At 36.0% G+C, this 17,687-nt stretch overlaps 2 protein-coding genes across 6 annotated transcripts; both read right to left on the bottom strand.

The window, feature by feature from the left end:
• LOC127794848 (protein MAIN-LIKE 1-like) lies at nt 1-2,332 on the bottom strand. Its single transcript, XM_052326104.1, has 6 exons — nt 1,988-2,332; nt 1,616-1,907; nt 1,236-1,357; nt 996-1,148; nt 507-926; nt 1-426 (listed from the first exon to the last, which is right to left on the bottom strand). The coding sequence occupies exons 1-6, from the start codon at nt 2,330-2,332 to the stop codon at nt 121-123; spliced, it is 1,638 nt and encodes a 545-aa protein (XP_052182064.1). The 3' UTR covers nt 1-120.
• Nucleotides 2,333-3,959: 1,627 nt separating this feature from the next.
• LOC127795189 (nuclear transcription factor Y subunit A-3-like) lies at nt 3,960-14,064 on the bottom strand. 5 transcript variants are annotated; one of them, XM_052326708.1, is made up of 6 exons: nt 13,884-14,064; nt 12,281-12,638; nt 9,307-9,419; nt 9,154-9,225; nt 4,660-4,830; nt 3,960-4,582 (listed from the first exon to the last, which is right to left on the bottom strand). In XM_052326708.1, exons 2-6 carry the CDS (start codon nt 12,582-12,584, stop codon nt 4,223-4,225), a joined length of 1,020 nt encoding a protein of 339 aa, XP_052182668.1. In that variant the 5' UTR covers nt 12,585-12,638; nt 13,884-14,064; the 3' UTR covers nt 3,960-4,222. The 5 variants fall into 5 exon arrangements, with proteins under 5 accessions (XP_052182668.1, XP_052182670.1, XP_052182672.1 ...); XM_052326710.1 differs by having other exon boundaries at nt 13,805-14,064; XM_052326712.1 differs by lacking the exon at nt 13,884-14,064 and adding an exon at nt 13,775-13,835.
• Nucleotides 14,065-17,687: the final 3,623 nt, after the last annotated feature.

The raw sequence follows: 17,687 nt of genomic DNA on the forward strand, positions 1-17,687 counted from the left end.
AAAGGGTTGGCACCATTTATATCTTAGCGACATATTCGAACCTCATCAGAAATAGTCAAATAGATAAGACTCTACTCACTATAGCAAATACAAATAGTCTCATATTACAAAAAAAAAAAATTAATCTCTATCAGTCCTTTTTCTTGTCTCTTGAGGGGGGTTTGGGGCTGGATGATGTGGATCTGAACTCGTAGGTGGTGGATTTATAATTACTGCCGAATGTGATGTAACCACCGTCGGTGTTCGTACCATACTAGAAGGCACTTCTCGAAATACTGTATATGCATAAGACCCAGTAGAAGAAGACCCAGTACGAATAGTCAAAATATCATATACCTGAAGACATGCCCGTCTCCACGCATCTACATCTTGAGTGGATCCACCTGATATGACTTGCCTAAGAGGAGACAGTGATGCCATGATGCACTACAAGACACAATTATTTTAAATATAAAAAATTAAACATAATATACTTAAAAAAATTACAATTACAAAATTAATCTTACCACATCAGCAAGAGTCACTCTATCTCGATCACCTCTGTCAAATCCAGATCTATTTGTAGGATTTTGTATGACTCGATGTGTAATGCGATGATACCATGCCAAGTAGTCTTCACTGCACTCCCATGGCACTAGGGCAAGTCCACCCCGGCGGTGTGCTGGCAATAAGTGAAAATCCCAGCGAGACCAACTATCATTGATAAAATTATAAATTACCTTATATGTTGCCGTAGCTCTACCCCGCTTGGCTTCAATAGGAGATAATGGAGGTGGAGGTATATTCTGCTTATGCCCAAATTGTCGCAGAACCCTCTCCGGATGATATGGCTCAATCACGCCTCCACACTTAAGACATCCAGAGAAGAACGCAATCTCATGCAGTGGGTGTTGTGTACGATACCTCCTATATGGTGTCCATATGACCTGCACATGTTTTAGAATTTCAATGATGAGCAATATTAAGTTACAAAATATAATATGTGAACAGAATACCTGATCTTCAGTTAAGTCATCAAGTCGCTCTCGCAAAGATTGCAAAGAATCATACTCACGAACAAGAAGCCAGCGATGAGCCCTAGGCAACTCGTCAGTATATGATAAATTATGTTTACTTCTAGTCAATGGAAAATGTTCGTATATCCAAGCCTGTATCCATTTAATGTAAATAATTGTTAAGACATATGAAAAGACATAGTAAAAATATGCACAAAATAATAAAATTTAAATTATTACCTCAAGTAATATTAAATATCCACATATTCCCTTGACATCTCTTCTACTCGTGATACCCAGCTGCCTATATAAATATGCCAAACAAGCAGCCCCCCATGCATGCGTACCAGATATACTCAAGTCTTTCAACAATGCAAGATAGGAAATCGAAATCATGCTACCACTCTTATCCACAAATAATGTACAACATAATAAAAATAACAAATATGCCCTACTAGCATTGTACATCTCTTCATCCGGAGCTGAATTTGGTACGTTCATAAATGTTCTTCTTAGCCAATCTAATTTCACATACGATCCCTGAGTCTCGGCTATCTGGCCTGCTGCTTCTACTACTGAGACCCCAAGTAAACGACAAAGTAAATTTTGAGCTTCATTACCTGTCAAATGAGGGATTGATACAGGGCTGCCAGAAACTGGTATCTTCAGAATAGTAGCAACGTCATCTAGCGTGAGTGTCATCTCACCAAATGGTAGATGAAATGTGTTAGTCTCAGGTTGCCATCTTTCTGAAAAGGCTGACACAACTGTAGGATTTACAAATCGATACGTGGATTCTATCAAAGGTGCCAACTGAGATCTTACAACAATATCATAAATACGTTGCTGATTTGCTAATGGCCAATCAGGAATTCTTTGTCCATGGCTATTACACTTTAATACACATCTTTCCTATTACATAAAAATAATAAAATAATTACTAACATTATAATAATTATTTTAAATGTAAAATTATTTTCATAATCACTTACCTCTCCGGCCCATATGCTAACAGCAACATGATTTTTAAAACTCTTTAAAATGGATGAATCTTCAGGGCCTCCCAAAAATAGTTCAGTAGTATCATCCGGAGCACTAGTAGATGGCTGCTCAGGAGCACTAGTAGATGGTTGCTCTGGAGCACTAGTAGATGGCTGCTCTGGAGCACTAGGAGGTGATGAGTCTAAAGTACCTGGCTGCTCAGAAATATGCGCCTCTGAGATAGATGTATCAGCTACAGAATGACCATCATGGCCCTCTACCCCCCTCCTCCTCCTCGTGGAAGCTGTCGGACGTTGACGAGCTCCCTCTACTCCTCCTCCTCGAGTACGTGCCATACCTATAAATGAATGTACCATATTAGTTATTTTTAAAATAATAATAATCTACTACAAAATTAATTTAATTCATATAAGAATGTTATATTAAATGTCTAAATGCATGATGAAAAATAAAATTGTTTATAATAAAATTAATAATAATTAGATTTATTAGAAAGGTGAAATATAAAATTATAATTAATATAAAAAATAACATGTGAGATTAATATGAAATCAATGATATTTAAAAAAAAATTCAAATGGCACAAAACTAAAAAAATAGATTAATAAATCTATTTATTAATTATACATTTATTAATAAATCTGGTTCCGGTTTCTCCAACTCGGAATTGCGGGTTCGAGAACCCGGAACGGGTTCGGACCCCCGCACCTCGTTGAGATGGCTCCGCACCGAGGTCTGTAGATGGCTCCGCACCGCGAGGTGTGGGGGTTTCAGAAACCCCCCTCCCCCACCCTGGCGGCGACGATGGCAGCCACCATGGCCGCCATCGTCAGCTGCGATGGTGCCGCCACCATCGCAGCTGATGATGGCGACCATGGTGGCTGCCATCGTCGCCGCCAGGATGGGGGAAGGGGGTTTCTGAAACCCCCGCACCTCGCGGTGCGGAGGTTCGCGGCTGACGATGGCGGCCATGGTGGCTGCCATCGTCGCCGCCAGGGTGGGGGAAGGGGGTTTCTAAAACCCCCGCAACTCGCGGTGCGGAGGTCGGTGGTGATGATGGCGGCCATGGTGGCTGCCATCGCGGCCGATGGTGATGCCGCCATGTGCGATTATTGAAGAAATTAAAAATTGAACAGAAGGCGTACCTGATTTCAGTCCGATTTCTTCTTCCTCGCAAAACAATGGCAGAAGATTGCTAGGGTTTGTTTGAAATGGTGTGGCTGGTGCGGCTGTGAGGGCATATTTGGGAATTTATGGGTTGTAAATAGTAATTGTTGTGGTTGTAAAGAGTAAAAATAAAAATTCAGTACGACGGGTTATATTGAGTAATTTGACGGGTTCCCAATAGAATTTCCCTTAAGCAAATCTCAAAATTACCTTTTCACCCTAATTATTGTAAAAATTACCTTTACACCCTAATTATAATATCGTGAGCGAGCGGCTTATTTGTACACCCAAAAAAAAAAAAAAAAGTCACAATTTTAATAGGGCTTAAAAACATAAAATTATCCCAATAAGAAAGAAGTTCCTAAAAACAAATTTTTACTGCTAGAGTTGATTCTCGCCAAAGCCTGCTTATGATAATATTGTTTATTAAAAATGTTATTTAAACACTCATTTGTGGTACTCCTATATGATGATGCCACCTCAAGTGTCACAAATAAATGCCTAGATAACATTTCTGACCTTATATTATGCAAAATTGAATGTGCATGCTTCTTATTCCTGCGCCTCTTTAGATTTAATACTCCCACTTGGTCGTATGGGAGTGTGGGACCCACCCCTGACATTCCGATTCGAACAACATAAGAGTTACCCGACGCGAGCAACAAAACCCACACAAATCGACATGGACTGATTGAGAAGACTAAAAATCATTATCCCATTGTCTTCATAGCCAAAGGAGCAAGTCTTGAAAAACAGACTTAGGGCTCATCGTGTATTAAGCTGATGAAGCAAGGATTGACACACCAAAGCAAATGAAGTTTTTGTCATTTCACAGCCTCTGCTTAAATCATACAAAGATTAGTTTCATGAATGTCAAGTTATCACCAAGTAAACCTTAAACCTCCACACGAAAGCCCAAAGTCAATAAGAAATGGAGAATCTAACAAAGCCAAGTAACAGAGCCAAGGATGACTTCCCTATTTCACCAGCATTCCCATTCACATTCTTGGATCAATCCAAATGAAATGCTGATCAAATTTTCTGGGCCGGCGGGAGGATCAGTGGTGGACTGAGAGATAGCGGCGCTGGTTCCCACACTGTGTGGCGCCCCCCCGAACAGCACCAGGGTACACAGAGAACCTCAACTCTTGCTGACGGGCGATGTTTTCACTGATGGAGAGACTTGTGATGTCAGAACAAGAGATGGTTGATGCACCCTCTTTGGAGTTCTCGGCCAGCTGAGCTTCAGAATCCGACAAGTTGGAGGTCAGGTGGAGATGCAACGTGCCTGATTCATCTCGTCCATTGGTTGGGGTGGACGGTTTGCATTCTTCGAGCTTTTTTGCATTGAGAAATCGTCCACCAGACCCTCTAGCCCTCTTTATCGCATGCAGGTGACGGGACTCATGGAGATAAGGCTGAGGGGTTTCAGAAAGGATATCAGTAAGCAAGTTATGATTAGATAACAAGAAATAAAGGAAAAGAAGGCTCACACCTTCCGAACTTTTGAAAGTTTGTTCTGTGCTTCAAGCTTGGCCCGATACTCTCTCCGCCTGAGAATTGCATGGTATTGTTTTGCATTGACATACATGGGCTCATCTTGGGGAAGATCAAGCGGGAGTGGCACTCGAGCAGGTGCCATCCCCATCATTTGGGGATGAGGAATCTGGCAACAATTCACCAGTAAGTATCTCATCAGAGGAAGCAGTTAAAACAGATATCGGGCAATTGAACACCATGAATACTGCAGTGTTGAAAAACTAGTTGAAAAACTAGCACGTCATAAACCGTGTCCAAGACAACAAAACCAGAGTCCTTGTGACCACCAATTTTGAGGTAATTAATTTAAGACCTGCCATATATTATGCTTTCTTCCCTATGGTAAGAATAATATCTTAGGGTTATAGCAAATAAGAATTAATGTGATAATTTGTTAAAGAAATGGCCACATATGAAACATGAAACTTGACAACAATAAAAACTTCGATTGGAGAAGAGCAGAGAATAAGAACAAATGGAGGTGCAAGTAAAGAGATTCGGGGGAAAAACATAATTAGATGGCATACTTCTTCCTCAACTTTTTTTTTTTTTTTTTATCTCTGAAAATCTGCAGGAACAGACTACATGCTAATGCTTAAGAAGGTGCTGGTAGCCTTCGATAAATGACGCAAGATGTGGCGTGTGTGAAAAAAAATACACCAAAATAAACCCTTGAAAGAACAAATTTCAATGGCCGAAACTTAGCTTTTAAGAAGATGCAAAAACAAGACTATTTTGCTAAGAAAACCCAAATAGGTTGCTGAAATTTGTATTGAGAAAACTTGATTATAAACTCTAGATTCTAGACATATTTATAGTGTTTGGCTAATCCAAATCCATCTAATATTCGTAACTAAAATTCAACTAAAATCCTAATAGAAATAAATCTTAAGTAAAAGTCAACTAGAATCCTAATAGAAATAAATCGTAATCAAATATGAAGTAAAATCCTAAATCAAATAGAATCCTACAACTTATAAAGTATTAAAATATTGTTTTGGCACTATTGTTCCAGCGTGGTCGGGTCAACCTTGGGCTGGGTCTTGATCAATGACCGCATCAATAAATAACAAAATTGCTCCCCACCCCTGCTTTGTCTTTCTTGACAGAAACCAACACAAACTAGAACAAACACAGGAGGATGCATTCATTATCTTTAACTAATAGGAAAGCGAGTCAACCAAATGAGTGTGAATAAGATGTGATAATCAACAAAATGAGGATGCAATAGTAGTGGGTGCCTGTAACTGCAGAAAGAGCAATTATACCATATCTGAAGTGCTTTAATTTTCATTTTACAAAATTCTCCATCCGGTCTTAAAAGGAAAGATCAGTTGGGAAATTGTAAAACAGCACTGACTGCAGCAGGACAAAGTAAATCTTCTAACTGAAGAAGAATTAGAAAAAGACAACTAGAACAGCATAGTTCTCCATATATATTTTAACTATGGGAGATCACAAAAACTAACTTTGGTGGCGGACAACTACCCTGCTTCATCAAACTAACACCCACACAAAAACAGAAGCACAAATTCACATTTCTCATATAGCAACAAAAAAGGATGTCAGAAATTAGGCATCCACATAATGCAATGCTCATACGAGAGCAACCATGTTGTCCCAGAGGAGGTAGTGGCGGGTGCCTTGTTAGTGCAGATTACAGTAACTATAGCCATTTGAAGCATCTTATTTTTTATCTGCAAAATTTTACATGTAAAATAAAGGTAGGCATGAACACTGTAAATCAGTACTTGTAAAGCAGAGAAAACAAAACACTGCTGGAGGATATCAGAGTTTAGCATAACAAAGTATGGCCATCACAAAGAAGAAGTGATCAAGCAAATGAAGATAGAAAAGCAAAGTTAAATAACAGTACTTTTGATCTGGGGGATGAATGGCATCACCGACTTTACTCTTACAGACAACAGGGTACCTGGGGAAGCCCAAGATGCCTATTCAAGTTGCAGGCATTACAAGGAGCACATGAATGAAATCAATGATGCTACAGCATCAGATTGCTTGGATTATGCTTCATCTCTATGCTAGTTGCAGAAATAGATCGTTCCAATAGTTCTTTGAATCAACCTACCTTAACATGCTTAGCCACATTACCATCTGCTTAAAGAAAATGAAGCCCAAGACAAGTATGTTCCATTTTCCAATAAAAGCTACCTCACTTAACAGGGCACGCAGTATATCAGTATAGAAGTCAACTATTAACAAAAACAAACAGGGAATACAGTACCTACCTCACCATTACAAACAATAAAAGGGCCTCTTTTTGCATCATTTCAGTATTATCTGTTAGCTTTTCAAGGTCTAAAAGAAAAAATTAAAAAGTTTGAAAACATATTTTCTGTTTGATTGAATTGATTTCTTATTATTCTGGCATTTCAGAAACTATACATAATCTTAGAATAGATTGCAAACTGGCTGTCCTACAAAATCCTGTCAAAAGCATTCACCAAATGCATCTTTAGTCATTTTATCTTTCCTGTTAACAAAAGTAGAAAATCTTTCACAGCAATACCAATCGGCTCTTAATTATTCAACTATAAAGAATGAACTCATCGGGCTGTAATCCCACTTAACATGTTGTAGTTTCATGTGTTATGGAAAATACAAATCCATGCAAAAGAACAATGTGAATTGACTTCTAAAAATCACATTGACAATAAAAATCCACCCAAAAGAACAATGTGGCAAGACTTTACACCAGATGCCCTTCTTGACACAACCCTCTAGCAAGGAAATGATGAGATAAAGTTCCAACACCATCTTCATATGAAAATGTTTCATGAGATACCTTTAAATGAAGATAATTGATATGGTCGTGTCGTGTTCCATCACATAGTTGATATTGTGAAACCAACATGTACATGGCAACACAACTTTCACATTGGGAACAAAGCATTATTTGATGGTTTTAGTGTTGGCTCCAAAACTGTCCTCGAAAACTAAAAATGTATCTTGTAAATTCTATCTTGGAATAAGTTATGGAGACAGAATGTAAGATCATGCATGTATTTGGTTGTATTGGTTTTAGAACCGGGAAAAGAAAAAGCTGGTTTTCAAGCTATATCAGCTATCCTGAAGTGAAATAATACCTTTTGACTTTTTATTTGTTGAAGAACAGTCATTTTGACCCCAACAAGAATGAAGGTAAGGGCATTGTCTACACTGATGGTAGGCTTATACTTCAACTAGCTTATTTCCACCATAGCCTTTAAAGAGCTCAAAGGCCACCATGAGCAATGTAGAGCTTCAAACAATAACACAATACCTGTGTAAGGTATTAACATTGCAACAAACTGAAACTGTTCAAAGTTGCAGAAAGTCCAAGACAGTATTGAAGACCGTCTAATTCTTCTTGAAATTTCCTTCTAACATATAGTTTGTATTTAGTTTTTGTTGTTTCTGGAAAGACCCTATATTCTTCATCAATAGCAAAACAAAGTTCTTACTGGCGTTCAACCACACAAAATTTTAAAAGAAATATGGCAAAACCCCAACCACAAGAAATCCATGCTACAGATAAATCTAAAAAAAAAACATCATTAGAAATCAAATTAGGCCAGCATCATCACAAGGTAAAAATCTGGCTACTATCTGTTTCATCTAAAATAGAATGTTATAGTTTGCTTGCCTACAAAATTGATAAGTGACCACCTGATAAGAACTGAAGTTTATTCCCAAATCGATACAATCTACTTACCAACTTCCCCAAAAACCATATGCCTGATTCAGTTAGCATAATCACAATTCAAATTAATCTCACCTAATACAGAACTATTAACATTGAGCAATCAGAATACATGTTCCAAAACAAACACAATACACTTACTAAAATCTCCCAAAACACATGCCCAATAGCAGAAACTTGGATATGCTCCAGGCTGCATCACATAGGTTTTTTATGACAATTTTTAGGTCATCACCTGTGATCTTCGCCTTAGTGACCAGCCCAATTATGCATTGGTGATTGGTGGGCCCTTAATCAAGTGAACAAATGTCTTAGGCTATCTAAACCTGGTAACAGGTGTGGAAAGCTCTAACAGGCGCTTCAGCAAGATGATTATCAAAGGGATGCAAAGATGATTGGGGGGTGCAGGAACACACAACATAAAACTGGTCCCGATTTTTTTTGTATGCCTATGGTTAAGTTACACTTGATGTTACCCAGCTAAGTCGTTTCTAAAACAGTGAGAACAACTATAACTTGTTCTGAAGAATGACCCATTTTGGGACCAATTGCCTCAGAACCAAAACAAGAAATCAGCTTGCCAACATGAATTTTTGGTTCTGAAACTAGAAACCAGAAACGGGATCACATTCAAACAGAGAGTAAACAACTTATTTTATCTTCAAGTTCCAACTCAAACTCAACTAAACTGCAACTAGGATTCATTTAAAACATGAAAATGGATCAGGAGATTCCGTATTGACTAACCATGGCCTGTTCCCCATAACCAGCCAGTAACCCACTATAGTATGGATCTGTGTAGGAGAACGGAATGCAAGCCTGAAACACAAACAACATTCCCTTAGACATGACAAAATGAAAAATCAACTTACAATGAATACTACTTAATATTAAACTTACAAATGACGGTCTATAATCAACTTGTGAGGGGGGCATAACACAGTCCTGAGAACCCATCAATAAAGTTGACTTGATTTGACCAGCTTCAAACCTCCCAAGAGTTTCATTATATCCTAAATGAGTAAAAGAATGGTCAATAAACCTGATACTCAGCTCGTCATGCAGCATCACATGTTAATAGCAAGAGGGCCAAAAAAAACCTCAAGGAAGAATATAAATTCAAATGTGCCACCAATTAACTCCAACAAAGTTTTCAAATTCATTGCGAAAAGGAAAAAAGAAAAGCTGCAGAAAGTTCAAGCAGGAAGTTGATCTGAGCACCATGCTAAAATTGCTAAAAAGGATAAGTAGAAAATGGAAAAAGTCCATGGTATGGTTTTCCATGTTAAGTTTAGTAAGCTTTTCAATATATAGCCTTTCCAAACACCAAATGGCTCTGAAATTTATACACAATATATGTGTATCTACATGCATTTACATTCATGCTATCTCTTTACTGCCAAAACAAAGTGGAAAAAGATCTATTTCATTACTTGTCACTGAAAATAATAGTTAGCTTTGTATGATGCCCTACAACGCTATCTGTCTCAACATATGCTGTCTGATTTTCTAACTTCCAGCAAAAGAGAGAACACCCATGGACAAAAATGTGACCATTCATACAATGGCATCAGACACCTATTACTAAAAAAACAAAGAGCATAGATTTCACAGCATGAGAGATAGCTAGGGACAACTCTTAGAAGCTAGCATTTCAACCAACTTTTGTGAGACTCCAACGGAGTTATACATGCAGAGATGGTCAAGGCCTGAGCAGGCTAGCAGGGCCATTGAGGTGTGGAGGTAAGCATTGAGTTTGCATGGGGCTGAAGAAGAAAGAGACAGGCCTAGATAGCTGAAAGTTTTGAGCCACTATTTGCTGAGGTGAAACCAAAACGGTTACTCCGTTATTGGCCAACTTATGATCATAGTGGAGACAGCGAAGTAGGGGCATCATTATCTCATAAATAGATCAACCATGTTTGAGAATATCGAAGCATGGTTTGTGATATAAGAGGTCAGAGGTGGGTCGCATATATTCTTGCACTAAATGGATTACACATATCCGAGTAGTGAGATCTCTCCCTATCATCAATCAAGGTGGAGATTGTCTTGGGAGGACGGATGAACTCTTCATAAAATAGACCTAAACCCTAAGCCAATCCCTACAGGAAATGGCGGATCCAAGACCCAAGCTCAGCAGGGGCAGGACAAATTATCCTTGATGATCCCGTTTATTTTAGGTTTGAAATAAAAAAAATTAAAAAATATAAAAATTAAAGTAATTACTAATATTTCATGGTAAAGAGATACATCTCACAATTAGTTCCGAAGAGATTCATGTTTTGAAAGCATTGTAAAATCATTAACTTATTTTCAATGCTATCAAGTACATCTTTTCAATGTATGCTACCAAGAAAACATTCATCTAACCATCCATTCATTCACTTGCGCAATCAATTTTTAACTATTTTCATTGCTGAAAATGTTTTCCCTACAGTTACTGTAGCACTAGGTAAACTTATTATAAACAAACAATAAATTTTATTTTCAATATAAATCTAATTCAAAGACTAACAATTAGTTAGTAAAAAAAGAATTATATTTATTATCATTATTAACACAAAGATGACTAATACGAAATGAAATAATAAAAACAGTAATTTGTTATGTACCTAGAATAAATCTTGCCAAAAATGGTAGAAGAACTTTAATCCTTTTTCAATCACTTAGAAATTTTCCCATTTTATTACTTTCTTCTTTTTTCTCTCTTTCTCCCATATTTTTATTTTTGTTGGCTAATTTCAGCCTTCAATAATATAAAATAAACTTATACTTTAAGGGAAACAAAAAATTATTATTATTAGTCATTTTTTGGAGTTATCTTTTTATACTTATAACAAGTACCCCATATCTTCATGCTCTTTTTTCTTTTGTGGTCCTAAAAAATTTTAAATGTCATATAATAATTCATTATTTCCTCTTTTTAGTTATTCATGGCTTTCTTTCTTATTTACAAATTGTCCCATATTATATATTTAAGTAGGGGCAATTTTAAAAAAGTTTTCCAAATCATGTACTTGTATGTGTAATTGTGCCCCCTCAAGCATATGCACATGTGGCTCTGCCGCTGCCCGTAGGTCTAATGTGGAAGGGGGATCCCTAAAGCACTCCATTTCCCTGGTTGTCAAAGTTATCCAACAATTATAGATTATAGCAGTCATGCTCAGTAAGCATGAATCGGCTGACAAAGAATGTGTGAAGCAACCTCATGATCGAGCACCCTTCAAGGTAAGCTAGAAACAGCAGAGCATTTGGGCAAACGACACCATGACCAAGCTTATGAGAAGTGGGTGACATTGGAAACATGAGCTAAGACTTCCCTTGACTAAGACAAAGTGATTCAATCAGTGTCTAGCAGAACACTTTGATGAAAAGCTTCATGGACTAAATTAAGAAAGTGCCATGAGGATCCTTATGATGATGGCTTACAAGTAGGACAGCACGTGCTCTATCATGTACCAATTCAAGCTCCATTTTAAGAGGAAGAGAGACCAAATGGGTGAATTATTGATCCACATACCATCTCATTAGACTGGGACATGAGCCATTTGGGCAGACGGGACACAATTACTGATCATATAATAGTCTCTAACCCTTAAAAGGTTGTTACCTATCTTTCAACAGCAAGAACAGAACTTGATCTGTATTATTGCTTACATAGTAGAGGAAGTTTGAAAGACATCTATCACTTCATTCAACCATTGAAAATTAGCATCTTAAGCAATTGCAAGAGTTGATGATGAAGCAATCACAAAAATTAATCAAGATTACCTACTCTTTCTTTATGCGATTTCAGTTAACTTCTACACTGCACATCAATAATCATTATACTGGAACATAAAAACCGTTATAGGATAATGGACATGCTTACCAGATGACATTGGAGTTAAAGCTTTTCCACAAGGATTGCTTTCCCCTACACTAGCAACTTCATGGTAAGATTGACCAGTTGATTGAGTTGATGATGAGTCCTGATCTTGAAATTGGAATCTAATTTGATTTGCATTGTGTCCATACTGATTTGGACTAACCATCTTCAAGCTCAAATTTTCAGTTAAAGATGATTGTTGAATTTGTGATGCAGTAGAAGTCCACCAAGATGCACAATCAGCAATTCGTGGAGTCATTAACTGGGTAGAGCTTAAATCAGCATCTTTCTTACAAGAGTCCAGCATTCTGCTGCACAGAAAGTGGTAAAAAAGAGAGACCTCAACTGGTGTTCAGCTTACCTGCTCATCAAATAACAAAATCCAGCTTTAGTGTTTACTGCAGTGATACTATCAAAGCTCAGGTAAAAAATAAGAGCAGCAGCTCAGGTAAAAAATAAGAGCAGTAGCTCAGGTAAAAAATCAGGGCATCAAATTGCAAGAAATGCAAGGGTCCTCTACCCAAACCAACAAATCTAAAACGAATCCAGCATTACCAAGAGAGGAAAATTGGAACATCAAAGATCTTGGGCATCCAAGAATGTTGTTATGATAATGACTTAGTCACGTAGTACTTAGTAGAGACAAAAGCATTTCCTGTCAATACTTCTCCACACGAATTGAATACTTAAACCAAAACAATTTTCCACCCAGCAAGGGATGAGCAGAGTCAAAGTTCGCCAGATGACTCTACATGGAAAAACACATATATAGGCAGGTTAGACTATATACATTTGCAGACAACTAAAACTGCAGTGGTGAGAAATCAGTCCTAACATTTCACTTTCATTGACCCCAAGTTTCCGACCAAATTCTGTAACGCTCAAACATTTTTCACTCAGTTTGTTCGCATAGATCTAGGTTATCAACAAACACTCACTCATATAAAGAAAACATGCCCACCAAGAACAGCATACTAAAAATCAATCACACTACAGATCAAAGAAGAATGCCAACTGAATTACTGATCCCCAACCCCTTTTCCCAGAAAAAATCAAATAAAAGAAAGGAAAAAACATAATCAACACACACAGATAATATAGAAAAAAGACAGCCTAAAAAAACGCAGATGCTATCATCAAAGGACTATTATCAGGAGGTAACATTACCCACAAAAAGCCATTTCTGAAAGAGAAACCCTCTGAAACATGCAGACCCGGAAACAGAACCTCACAAGAGAGGGAAAGATATAAAATACCCAAAACAGATAAATCTCCAAAATCAGCAACTCATGCAGCTCTCCCCAAAATTGAAAACCCCAGCAATAGTCACAAACAACATCCTCACCATCTTAGGCTCCCAATTACAAATCAAAGACAGACAAAACAGATATACAACATACATGAACTTTAACCCACTACAAAATAAATACAAACATGTAATCTTTCTCTTGCATGTACGTATATAATATATCCTTTAAATTTGGAAAAAAAAAGTACCATAAGCAATGAAAGATACAAAGAAAATACCTCTCTCCCTCTCCTCTCTCTCTCTCGGCTTCTGTATCTATATCTATATATCTACGTATATATGAGCGTGTCGCTTTACCTTCTTCCCAGTTTCTGGTTCTTGAATGCTAGTGCAGCCATCTGCAACCCACCAACAGCATCATCATCATCATAATAGCAACAAACATACGAGTCATAAATCTTTTTTTAATGGCCTTTTCTCACATCACCCCCACTGGATCAGTATTTCCCAATTTTTCGGATTTTATGATGTAAAAGTATTAAGTTTTGTCGTGTTGTGTGATGCGTTCTCGGCTAAGCAATGAATTTATGTTCAGAGATGCAGTCTCTCTCTCTCTCTCTATCTCTATCTCTCTCTTAAATACTCATAGCCGCCTTCATTTTACGAGGCAATTAGAGACTCCACGCGCTTTCGCCTTCGTGGTGTGCACGACCCCGCCAGTTCCTTTGTTTTCTTTATTTTTGGTTATTTTATTATCCATAACACCAAATATTAATATTGTAAAACCTGGTAATAAAGTGTGGTGTTAATCATATTTGAACTTATAATTTTTAAATAATAATTAATTTTTAAACTATTTTATCACCTACGTCCAAGAATTATTTTGTTTATAAATTTTGTCTTAAAATTAAAATTTAAATAATTGATATCAACCATTTAATTGTCTTTAATTCTTTCAAAGGAACCTTCTACCTTATCATTGGGTCGCACAATAATGACTTGTCCTCAAGGCACTCTTTCTCCCGAACGACTACTCCTCAAAGGGTTTCTTATCAAGTCTATTTCATACTTAACTCGGACAATTAATTGCACTCCTCGTACATGCATGTTACATATCCCATTCACCAAGGTATAAACACCCACCAACTTGACATTTTATGAATTTTTTTTAACCTTTCAACTTCTCACACGCATAATTAACGTGCTTGTGCATCTAAAGAAATTACCCATACTCCTCTCGAGGCAAATTTTATCTGTTTGTTCATAGCATCATGAAGGTTAATTCTAACTTAAGTATTAAAACGCCCGCGCAAGAAAAATCCTTACACGCCTTTTAACTGTGCATTGCCTTGTAGACTTTTTCTCCTAAACAACAAAGATTCTCCCAGACAACTATTTCAGTCTTCAATCCTTGTATTGCTTGTTCAAGTTCAACAATTACTTATTCTATAGGCTCAAGCCAATTGATATTTCCTGAATTGAAAGTGCGAGTTCTCCTATATAGCGACCTGTTACTAGCCTCTTGACTTGTCAACCAAGTTTCTTGCTTGACTCTACCTTATCTCGAGCTTTCCGTTCTATAAATTTTACTTGTTTTGTTCTTAGTAACAAGTATTTGATTTAAAATTTTTAATTTTTGTACATGTGTATATCATAAATCACTTCTCTACTTTATTAACTAAGAAAATTATTCATTTTATGTTAAAAATCAAGTTAAACTTTAAAACTATTTTTTTTTTAAATATCATTTACCTATATTGTTTAAAAAATAGTATATACACTTATCAAAAGATAATAAAAGTGTTAGTAAAGTTAAAATTTAAAAAAAATTATATTATATAAAAAAATCAATTGCAATTTGTGAATGACAATTTTAGATAGGAGTGTGCAAAATTTAAATTAAATCGAAACAATCGAATTAAATCGACCAAAATTGGTTTTTCAATTTGGTTCAATTTGTAAAATGGTTCAGTTCGATTTTCAAATGTGAGTTTTTTTTATTATTTCAATTAGATTCAATCTCTTTTTTGAAAAAAATTAAAATAATCGAATCGACCAAACTTTCAGTTCAATTTGGTCAAAATAAAATTATCTATCTATATACGAGACTCATTATTTACATGCATTTATTATTTATTATATTGATGTCAAAGACTTTACTAGAGAATTTAATCCCGCCTTTTTTTTACAAATGCTCAAATCGAAGGAATGCTGTAATGAACAATTCGATATTCCATCATCAAAAATCAATCAATGCCAAACAATCAATATGAAAAAGGAAAATAAACTCCCATCTTTTTATAGACATTTTTTTTTCTACCATCTACAAGTAGTATAGCAATTTTCTGTAGCATTACTATAAGGGTGTGTTTGATTGAAAAAAGATGAAAAAGGGAAATATTTTCTAATTCTATGGAAAATAATTCTCACCTCCCTCTAGTTCCATTTTTTATGGAAAATGGGTCAAACATGCTTCAATGTGTTGTACCATGCAATTTTTCTATGAAAAATGTTAAGTAATCAAACATGCAAGTATGGAAAATTTTTCCTTAATGTGACATTTTTCATGGAAAAATAATTTTAATCAAACACACCTTAAAGGCGCTTTATTACTAGAGAATGTCTTGTTTGAGCCATTAATTTTTGGGTATCACAAGAGTTCCAAGCTTAACTCGATCAGTTCTTTATGAATCCATGCACATTGATTTACACACGTAGATTAGGTAAGACTTCACATGTAAAGAATGGTAGTTGTGGCAGTAATAAATAACCTCACTTTGGTGTTTTCATGTTGGGATGAAAACGAAAAAAACAAGCCTCTCAAACTAACCAAACCATTAAATCGTCAAAACGCAAAAAAAAAGTGATTGGTTATGGTTTGGAAAATTTTAAAAATCGCCTAAAGTGGTTTGATTTAAGTTTTGAATTTTAATAGTCCGCCAAACCACTCGTCAACTCAAATCCCAAATAAAATTATGTTTTTTATTGTTTGAGTTTTTTCTTTGGTAGTAAAACTATAAATTTTAATTGATTATTTACTGAATAACAAATTCATAATTTTTAGTTTAATAAATTTAAGTCAAACCTTTGAAGCAATCAAAATATCGTCGATTTTGCCCTAAGGGCATAGCCCAGTGGCAAAGGAAGACATGGAAACGGTCTTGCCGAGATATAATTCAATCGGCCCTCAATCGTGATCCCATGTTTGAACCCTAGCCACAATAGGATACATCTCTGATTTACTCTCCTATGGATTGTGGAGCTGGTGTGTAAGGGGCGCTCGTGATGGTACATAACAAAAAAAAATAATAATAAATATCCTCGATTTTTTTACCTAACTTATAACCATGTTAATTAGTAACTTTGAGTAATTTAGTATGATCAGCAACTCTTAATTTTTTATTTTAAAATAAAAAATCATTGTTCTTAGTATGTTTGCTTCTTTTTTTTTCCCCCTTAATTCTTGTTAATTGTTATGGTCGATATCGCCTAAATTGCTAAGCTATGGTTTGGGTAATTTTAAACATATAGTCATTTGGTTATAATTTGAAAGAATTTGGTTTAATAAACGGATTTTGGACCACTTAAATCAACTAATTACATGCCCATGCTTTCATGGTTTGAACGTTAGTTCAACTTAAAATCTTTCTCACTCTAACACCACTTGAACTACTCCTTAAGGTTTGCTTGAGTCATAGTTAGTTTCGAGAATGTGAGTCAACCACCTTAACCCCATCAACATGCACATTGGTAGGTCCTATGAAGTCACCCTCCACATTACAATTAGTCTATTCTTGCAAGTAGGTTTCACAATTAAAGAAATTCGACTTTTCTTCCCAAAAAAACAAAGAAGGCCTTCTTACCAACTAGGCTACACATTCGTGCTAATATGTAATATATGAAATTCCATACATGATACAAAACCAAAATGCATAAATAGAAAAAATCAAAATTCTGAAAAAAAAAAAAATCGAATCAAATCGACTGAACAAACCAAAAAATAGAACAAATAAAAAATAAAAAAAATCAAACAAAAATAAAAAAAAATAGACTGAACAAATCCAAACAAACTAAACAGAAAAAAAAAACCAAAAAACTGACAAAATATCAAAAATAACAAAGGCAAAACTCACATTTGTGGGTTGCTTATTGGAATGAAGA

The sequence above is a fragment of the Diospyros lotus genome, chromosome 2, assembly GCF_014633365.1.
Source record: "Diospyros lotus cultivar Yz01 chromosome 2, ASM1463336v1, whole genome shotgun sequence".
NCBI lineage: Eukaryota > Viridiplantae > Streptophyta > Magnoliopsida > Ericales > Ebenaceae > Diospyros > Diospyros lotus.